General features: G+C 40.0%; 1 protein-coding gene across 2 annotated transcripts; it reads left to right on the top strand.

Annotated features, from left to right (window-relative positions):
* Positions 1–1,818: 1,818 nt before the first annotated feature.
* Positions 1,819–9,707, top strand: BTF3 (basic transcription factor 3; the record flags this gene model as incomplete). Of its 2 annotated transcripts, XM_080716334.1 has the most annotated exons (6): positions 1,819–1,950; positions 2,279–2,347; positions 6,207–6,320; positions 7,163–7,364; positions 8,584–8,640; positions 9,594–9,707. In XM_080716334.1, the coding sequence occupies 6 exons, from the start codon at positions 1,819–1,821 to the stop codon at positions 9,638–9,640; spliced, it is 621 nt and encodes a 206-aa protein (XP_080572460.1). The 2 variants fall into 2 exon arrangements, with proteins under 2 accessions (XP_080572460.1, XP_080572461.1); XM_080716335.1 differs by lacking the exon at positions 8,584–8,640 and having other exon boundaries at positions 9,594–9,640.
* Positions 9,708–9,978: the final 271 nt, after the last annotated feature.

Consider the following 9,978-nt stretch of genomic DNA (forward strand, 5'->3'; position numbering starts at 1 on the left):
CCTAGACCTAGTATATATTTTATTTGGAAACAAGGTCTCACTAAGTAGCTGAGGCTGGCTTTGAACCTATACGATCCTCCTGTTTAAGCCTCCCAAGTACTGGGATTACAAGCGTGCACCACCACACCCGGTTTAAACTGCCATTTTTAACCTGGCGGGTTGTAATCCCTGCGCTTGGGAGGCGGAGACAGGAGGATCGCGCAGGTTCAAAGTCAGCCGCGCTGGTTTAAGAGACCCTGTTTCCAAATAAAAAAGTATAAAATAGGTCTGGGAGTGTAGCCCGGAGGTAGAAGGGCTTCCAGAAACCCCAGTACCACCAAAAAAAAAAAAAAAAAAAAAAAAAAAAAAAAAAAAAAAAAAAAAAATTCTGCCATTTTTATTATCGGTGGTTTAAAAAATTGCCCTAAAGCTTGCCCTGGCCTTTAACAAATTTCCTTTTCTTTTCTTCTCTCCCCACCCCCCCACCTCTAGCATTCTACTCATAGGCATTCTAATTCCAAGTCACAACCGCAGCCTTATTTTATTTTAATTTGGAAACAGTATCTCTAGGTTGAGTCTCACTACTTGCTGAGGCTGTACTTGAATCCTCAATCCTCCTGTCTCAGCCTCTCAAATACTGAAATTACTGACCACCGTCTTTTTAAAAATTTCAACTCAGCCGGGCGTGGTAGCGCACTCTTGTAATCCCAGTGCTTGGGGGGCTGAGATAGGAGGATCACGCAGGTTCGAAGCCAGCCTCAGCTATTTAGTGAGGCTCTCAGCAATTTAGTGAGACCCTGTTTCCAAATAAAGTATAAAATAGGTCTGGGAGTATAGCTCGGAGGTAGAAAAGCTCCTGGGTTCTACTCGCAGTGACACACACACACACACACACACACACACACACACAATTTCAACATATATCCACGTGTTTAATCTCTTCAAAACACACCAGGCTCAAATTCGTCTTTGGTTGAATTACTAAATTAAGAAAGGTAAAGATTGTTCCTTTGCGAATCGCTGTCAAGTCCATGCCAATTCGATGACAAGGAGTGAACATTTTACCTAAGAAACATGTGAAAATAACCATAATAGATGGGTCTAATGTTAGGCATCTGCTAGATTTGCTGAAATGCAGACTCAGTGTCAGCCCTGGTCCTACAGAATTGCTTTTGGAGGGGTGGGGCTAGAGGGGAAATTCTTAAATCTCCCTCCCGAAATCTACCAAATCACCTAACCTTGCAAAGCAAAATTAGCTGCGTTGCTTTTGACAGTCCTCCCACTGCACCATCCATCCAGTGTGTGGACACCTGCTGAAGAGATGATCACAGGTGGGCGCTCTAAGTCCTTTCTTCGGAGAGTGCAGAATTTCGGGATCAGGGATAATGAAGACAGGTGGACTTACTCAACTGTAACTTTGCAAACGAACCTCTTTCCCTAACCCTTCGGTGGCCTTCCCCAATACTAGCGGCGTCCCAGCCCACAATGTCCCAGGGAAGGAAAGGAGCGCAGAGCTGTGGGCGGGGCCGTCACTCGCCCCTGCGCGAGGCTGCGCATGCGCAGAGGAGCGAACTCTGTTTCCTGGCTGTGGGAGGAAGTGGCGTTGCGTCACTTCCGGCCTCCCTCTAGCTGCCATCTTGCGTCCCCGCGTGTGTGCGCCTAATCTCAGCTGGTCCTTCCGAGACCCCCTGAGCGCCAACCCTAGTCCCCCGCGCGGCCCCATTTCCGCTCCGACAAGGTACAAAAAGGCTCTGGACGCCAACGTGGGAGGAGGACGGGAGCGGGGGCGGGAAGTTCCCAGAAGGAGCGAGACAGGGAGGGACAGGGCTCAGGAAGGCGATGCGACGGACGGGCGCACCCGCTCCGGCTGACTCTCGGGGGCGAGGTCGAGCCAGGGGCGGCTGCCCTGGGGGCGAGGCGACGCCGTCTCTTCCTCCACCTCGCGGCGGAACCCGGGGACAGGAGCCTCAGGTACCGCGAGGCTTGCGGAGAGCGGCCGGGCCGGGCAGGCCCAGGCTAGGCCGAGGCCGGGCCGGGCCGGGCGGGGTGGGGGTGCTGGCCAGGCTGGGGCGAGTCCCGGAGCTGGGGCCGTAACGGGTGGGAGCTTGCGGGAGGGATCGGGAGGTGGATGCTGCTTGGGCTCTCCCGGAGCTTTAACGTGGGGCGCTGCGGGGTGGCTTTGGGTTCCAGGCCTTGGCCTGTGTAAGGCGCTTACTCTGCTGGTGTCTCGGGAAATAACAAGCGTGGAATTCTGGCGTGACCTAGACCTTTCCTTGCTGAGGATTTCCTCTTTTTCTAGATGAAAGAAACTATCATGAACCAGGAAAAACTCGCCAAACTGCAGGCACAAGTGCGCATTGGTGGGAAAGTAAGTTTTAATAGTGTTTTTTTTTAAATTTTGCGTTTCTGATATTGCTGGTTTGTCACTTCGCCTATTAAGGAAAATTCGCAAAGCTAGTAAATCCGGGGTAATAGGAGAGGTTAGGTCATGTGAGACTTAGAGGTAGTGTATTTAAAAACAAATGATTCAATAATACTTAAACCAAAAACATTGCTTTTTATGTTAATGTTTATTTGCAGTGTTTGAGTATAAGTAGAACAGGAATGTTTATTTTAGTAGTAGAAAAAATTGTGCAGTTTTAGTTAGAATGTAAAGTTGGCGAGGTTTTTTTTTTTTTTTTTGGCAGCGTCAGGAATGGAACTCAGTTCCTAGCACATACTAAGCCAGTGTTCTACACTGAGCTACTCTGAGCTACTTCCCCAGCCCATTTTATTTTTTTGATAACTAAGCTAACAGCATTTGTTAAGTTTTTCCTGTTACACTTAAGCTAGAAGTTTGTATCTTTTTAAATTAAGACCTTTCTATAAAGCTTTCCAAACTAAATGCCTTTCAGGGTATGTTTTCAAAGATATTCAAAGGTATCTTTATAGGTATTTTAGGAGTTTAATAGTAGTGACTGTTAGATTTGAAACTATTACGTAAGCAGGTGTCTTACCGTCCTGACTGCAATTATGCCAAAACTAAGGGAATGAAAATGACAAATTTTAAGTGATCAGTTTGGGTTAATTGGGTGGTCTGGGTGAATACTAATTCTCTTTGGATTAATTGGTTAGTCCTGGTGGATACTGATCCTCTTTGGGTTAATTGGTTGGACCTGGTGGATACCGATCTTCATGGGGATTCTTTTTTTTTTTTTTAAACTTGGATTTTGGATTGCTCTTTAAATAATTTACTTAAATCAGAAATCCACTTGAGACAGAGGATTACTTAATTGTATTTTTGTATTGTTGGCACATTCCTAGTATTTACCAAGGTGTGGCAGCTTGTTGAAACAGAGCGTGTCTTTACTTGGTAAAACATGTGAAGCTTCTTTAGTACAAGTTTATTACCTATTAAATTTCCCCAACTTTAAACATTTACCTTCAAGGAGAGTCTACTGTGAGAAAGCCAAAAATTTAATTTATATTAAATAGCAGGATGCAGCTTTTTAAATTACTGGACTTTACCAGCAATGAATATCCTGATTTTTTTCTTTTTATTTTATCAACACTGGTAGTCTTCAAGACCCATACCTACACATTAACAACATTAGGTACTATTGTGTGTGTGTGTGTGTGTGTGTGTGTGTGTGTGTGTGTGTGTGTTACTGGGAATGGAACCCAGGGGCATTCCACCTCCAAGCTACACCTCCGCCCTATTTTTTATTCTTTAGTTTTTGAAACAGGGTCACACTGAATTGCAAAGGGCCTCACTAAGTAGCTGAGGCTGTGTCTGTAGCCTTTGGATGCTAGAAAAACTTAGTGTATTCTTTTGTTTTTGTGGTACTGGGGATGGAACCCAGGGGCATTCTACCTTGGAGCTACACACCCCCAGCCCTATTTTTATTCTTTATTTTGAAACAGTCAGTTGTGGAGAGCCTCACTAAGTAGCTGAGGCTGGCTATGAACTGCGATCCTCCTGTCTCAGCCTACCAAATGCTGAGAATACAAGCATGCGCCACCATGCCCAGCTCTTATTGTATTTTTGTAGACCAAAGTTTGGATAATGCTGTACTTTTGTGTGTGGAAAGGGGTACTGGAGCATTCTACCACCAAGCTACACCTCTAGCCATATTTTGTTATATTGAAACGGGGCTCACTAAATCGCAGAGGGCCTCACAAATTGGTAAGGCCGGCCACAAACCTGCAACCTCCTGTCCTAGCCTCTCAGGTACCAGGATTACAAGAGTGCATCACTAGGCCCGGCTTGTATTGGTATTTTTTAAGCATTATTCCATTCAGCTCAGTTTCAGGAGTGATGGGCTTGTTTGCAAACTTATTACTGTGATAACTTTTGGGAGATATCACTCTAAGGTAAAAAAAAGTCTTCAAGTTTTCCGGGATTTTTAAAGCTGGTAAAGAATTAAACTTTGTATCTTAGCATTTTAATTACTAGTTTACTATAGAAACAATTTTACTATTTTAATAAGGAAATTGCATGTGCCTTTTAGGAAACCTAGTTATTATGAGTTGTGAAATGGAGTTTTGCTTTAGAGAAAATGGCATGTGTTAGCTCCTTTTAGGTAAATATTACAAGAGCCCTTTATTTCAGTGTCTAATTAAAACATAATTTAAGAAATTGAACTCTGCAGTTGTGAAGTGTATGAAACTATAGGATGTATGTTTTGTTTTAAGAACATTATAGAAATCTTTGAAACTTGGTATCTACATGGCCACTTTGGTTCAAGTATTCAGTTTGGAGTAATTTGGTAACTAATATGCATGTATGTAATTCCCCCAGTTAACCAGTGATGTATTTTAAGCCTTTTCTATTATTAGTCCTGGGAATTTAAAAATTAATGAAGTCCCTAGAGGGTACTTAAAACGTCCTAGTGGTGAAGATGAGCATTAAAAAAAAAATTTCATAGGGCAATGTACTTAGTAGAGTAGGAGCATTCTCAAAATATAGATGGGAATGATTTGATATGGAAGAGGTAGTTACAGTTTAGGGAAGGCACAGAAGAGATACTGTCTTAAACGGCATTTTAAAAGATGAATAAGAGTTGGGGCAAGTGAGGGGTGTCTTCAATTAACTAGATGCTGGGTTTTATAGCAGTAGACAGAACAGGAGGTGTTCAGGAGCTTACATTGTAGTAAGAGGAGACGGAATTATTTACCTCTTTTTGTGTGTGGTACTGGGAGTGGAACCCAGGGGCATTCTACCTCTGAGCTATACACCCCCAGCCCTATTTTTTTTTATTCTTTTTTTTTTAATTCTTTTTTTTTTTGAAACGGGATCTCACTGAGTTGCAAAGGACTTCACTAAGTGGCTGAGGTTGGCTGTGAACCACAGTCCTCCTGTCTCGGCCTCCTAAATGCTGGGATTACAATTGTGTGTCACCAAGCCTGGCTTGTATTTACCTCATGTTGTAATAACTTTTGTGAAGAGAAGTTAACTAAAGTAGAAAATAAGTGGTAATTGCTATTTACATTGAGTAGTTGAGAAGGGCCTTGCTGATATGGTGACTTAAGAGCAGAGATTTGCGGTTGAAAGGGAAGCTATGCAGAAGATGGGAAGAGAGGAATGATGTGTGGATGCTGTAGGCCCGTAGCGTGCTTGGCCACCTGCAAGGGCCAAAGGGAATGGGTGTGTTTGGCTAAGGAGATGATATGGTCGGGAGCAGCATGTGCATATTAGGAGCAGGGCAAATTAAGTAGAAGCCTTTTAGGTTAAGAACTTCAGAGTTGTACTCTGCTGTAGAAGTCTGTGTACAGATTCATTTGATTGTTTTGTACATTCTCTTTCCTATGAATATTTTGGATGTTGATATTTTTTCATATTTTATTTTTTCTTTAATGGAAAATCAGTATTCTACAAATGGAACTTTAAATAAATAAAAAATAAAAAATCAAGCTGGGAGTGTAGTTCAGAAGTAGAACACCCCTGAGTTCAATCTCCAGTAACACACACACACACAATGAGTAAATAATAAAAAGGATTTATAATAAGTAGAACTTTTAGAAGATCATCTTTTTAAATATCTTAACTACTAGAAGTTTAGACGCTATTACAGATTTTCAGGCAGTTTCTTTCCTTTCTCTCTTTGCTTCCATCTTTGTCTTAGTTTGCCTACTCCATCTGCACAAAGTTTGGTTATGTTAATTTTCATATACAGAACCAACAGAATTAGAAACTATTGCCATTTAGAAATGTTTATATGCTGTTTTTACCCCCTACCCCATATTAGGGAACTGCTCGCAGAAAGAAGAAGGTGGTTCATAGAACAGCTACTGCAGATGATAAAAAACTTCAGTTCTCCTTAAAGAAGTTAGGGGTAAACAACATCTCTGGTATTGAAGAGGTAAGTATAAAATTTTGTTGTTTTAAATTTTTTTAATCGTGTGTGACACACACACACACACACACACACACACACACACACACACACACACACACGGGATTAAACCCTGGGAGAGTTTACCTCTGAGCCACACCCCAGCTCTTTTTTAATTTTTAGATTGAAACAAGGTTTCCCTAGGTTGCTGAGAGTCTGGCTACATTGTCAAGAATGTTCTCAAACCTGCCTAGCTTCTCCTGTCTCAGCCTCCTAAATTCTAGGATTATAAGCAAGTAGCCATCACACCCAGTGGTTTTGTTTTTTGTTTGTTTGTTTGTTTTATTTAACACAAGCTTTGGCTGGGAAAGGGTCCCTCCCCTTCCGGGGCATGTGTGTGTTTCTGTTTTGTTCTGGGGATTGGACCCAGGGGCATTCTCCTCTGAGCTACAACTTCAGCCTTGTTTTATTATTTTGAAACAATGTTTTACTAAATTGCTGAGGCTGGCTACAAACCTGCCTTTCTCCTGGCTCAGCCTCCTAAGTCCTAGGATTACAGGCATGCATCACTATGCTCAGCCTAGAAAAAGGCTTTAATGCTTATGCATTGAATAAGTATTTTACTCCACTTTAGCAAAATATTTCATATCCCACTATATATACTTTAAACTTTCTAATACATGTTTTTACCCTGTTAATGAATACAAGGGAAATTGCTAAGTCTGAAAACTGATTACACATTCTATTCCAGACAAAATTTCACATGGGCTTCAAAGTAAAAATTCTAGACTAATTAGCCATTCTTCAGTTTTTGTTTAATAAAATACACATGGTTTTAAAGGAACCTTTAATTTTTTTTTTCTTTCTAGGTGAATATGTTTACAAACCAAGGAACAGTGATCCACTTCAACAACCCTAAAGTTCAAGCATCTCTGGCAGCAAACACGTTCACCATCACAGGCCATGCTGAGACCAAGCAGCTGACAGAAATGCTACCCAGCATCTTAAACCAGCTTGGTGCAGACAGCCTGACTAGTTTAAGGAGGCTGGCTGAAGCTCTGCCTAAACAATGTGAGTTTTCGTACTAGTGGTTTTGCTCATCTAGCAGTCTTATTTCTGTGATCAGTATTGATAAAAATATCTTCAGATTTGGAAAATGAACTTTTAAAAACGTTTTAACTAATTTAAGTGTTATTGGTGTTTATAGTTGTCTAGTTTGCTGTAATCATACTTAAATGCAATGTTTGATTTGTACTAGTTTTCTTTGGGTCAGGAACTAAAAACGTTTACCTTCACAAGCTAGAAACAATGTTAATTTATGGTTTTGCTGATAACTGATTAGAGGTTAGAATTTATTTTAAAATGTTAGTGTAATTAGCACTTCTGTATTGTCATTTAGCATTTCTATATGTTGGGAACCTTTGGAGTATTAGTTATTTTGAAATACATAATAAACTTGTCAGCTACAGTTGCAAATTTTCTTAGTTATATCATTGCAATTTGTATTGATAATTAAGAGGTGTTTTCAATTACAGTTTGCTAGGGATTTTTGTCAGGTCAAAAAATAGTGGAGTTCAGTGAATGTAGATGGGGAGGGTGTAACGACTTTATGCTAAGATATTTTGCTTAAAATTTTCAAGATGAGAAATGTAGAAGCAAGTCAGATTTATTATGTGACTTATTTAGTTACCCATGTTTCTTCACTGTGCCTCAGTTTATATTTTTCATGTCACACAGAGAGGCATTAAGACTTTGAGAGTATTCCACCGAGAGCTGTAAAGTGCCGGTACTGTGAGGTCTCATGATCTCAGGTGTGGTGCACATTTTTGTGTGGTGAAGGAACGTAGATGCCTACATTCAAAGAAACCTTAAGAGTTTTTTTTTATCATTTTAGTAAAGTTTTTTGAGCCTTATGTTATGCACGGTGTTTGAGAATATGACTTTTTAATTTGCTTCTTAAAACCTCACCATAATTTGTTATGTGGAGGTGTTTTTTTTTTTTTTAACCTATATCCTGAGGGTTCCCTTCTAATTTCCCACTAGTTCAAGGCCTGCAGTGGGCTAGGAGATTAAAACGATGGGTATGTAGTTTGATTTATTAGCTGTCTCTCATATTCAAGGCATTTATACACATTAGAATATCGTGTTATTAGTGGTACCATAGATGAAATCCTAGATGTCATTTGTTATGATTGTACATTATAACAACACTTGGTATTTTATATGGTCTTTTGGTTAATGTTTATTGAAAGCCTAGAGAAATATGTTAATTTACATTTTTCTTTCACAGCTGTGGATGGAAAAGCACCACTTGCTACTGGAGAGGATGATGATGATGAAGTTCCAGGTAGGAACCTTCACTCTGGTCAATCTAGAGAATCTTAGCAAGGGAGAACAAAGAGTATTTACAGAAAAAAGCTAGAATTTAGTAATAAGTAGGTGAGTTGGGGGAAAGAGAACATAGAAATAGAACATTAATGAAGTGTTACTAGGAGTTATTTTCTATAAACATAGATTTGGAGTGTTTCTGTTTGGAATCCCAAAGAAGTACAGGTATCTAACCTTAAATAGTAAATAAATGCATACATTGTGACCTAACTATAAGAAGTTACTTCTAGGTCACAAATGACCTTGGGATATAATATAGTATTTCAAAAATCTGTAGTAGCCAGGTGTGGTGTACACTTGTAATCCCAGTACATGGGGCTAAGACAGGAGGATCTTGGGTATGAAGCTAGCATCAGCAAAACTTAGGCATTAGCACCTTAGCAAGACCCTGTTTTTAAACAAAAGTAGTTAGGCTAGGGGTATAGCTTAGAGGTAGAATGCCCCAGTTTCAATCCTCAGCATCACAAATAAAATCTGTAGTAGGATAACCTTTGGGCATTCTTGAGTATTTTTCTCTCGTCTATTGGAAAATTTGCTTTGTTGTAAAATATGGATTGGGCAGAACCACTAGATTCATAATATTGCCACTTTGCATAGATAAGTCTTTATAGGAACACCAAGAAAACTTCAAAATCATTTCATTGTATTCGACTCTGCTCCTCCGTATTGATCATTTGTATTACATTGTTGAGTTTTAATTTCTGTAGTGCAGTGGGATTAGGGAGGGCATATGCATATTCTTTATGCTCTTTACTACATGATCATATCAGAACATATACTTAATATGTCAAATGGGCAGTGGTCTCTGGAAATAATGAAAAGTGTAGAATTTGAGAGCATTTCCTTATCTCAAGATCGGAATAATTTTTTAGATTGGCTTTTTTCATAATTTCTACTTCCCCCCCCCCCTAGATCTTGTGGAGAATTTCGATGAGGCTTCCAAGAATGAGGCAAACTGAATAGAGCCAACTTCTGAAGAAGATAAAACTTGAAGAAGTTACTGGGAGCTGCTATTTTATATTATGACTGCTTTTTAAAATTGTTTTGTTTATGGATCTGATAAAATCTAGATCTCTAATATTTTTAAGCCCAAGCTCCTTGGACACTGCAGCTCTTTTCAGTTTTTGCTTATACACAATTCATTCTTTGCAGCTAATTAAGCTGAAGAAGCCTGGGAATAAAGTTTGAAACAAAGGTTAATAAAGTTCTTTGCCTAGTAGATGGCTTTATTTTTTATTTCCTTGATAACTTATCTGTACACAGTAAACAAAGTAGAATAATAAAATAGGGCTGGAAG

The sequence above is a fragment of the Muscardinus avellanarius genome (assembly GCF_963383645.1).
Source record: "Muscardinus avellanarius genome assembly, chromosome: 1".
Lineage (NCBI taxonomy): Eukaryota > Metazoa > Chordata > Mammalia > Rodentia > Gliridae > Muscardinus > Muscardinus avellanarius.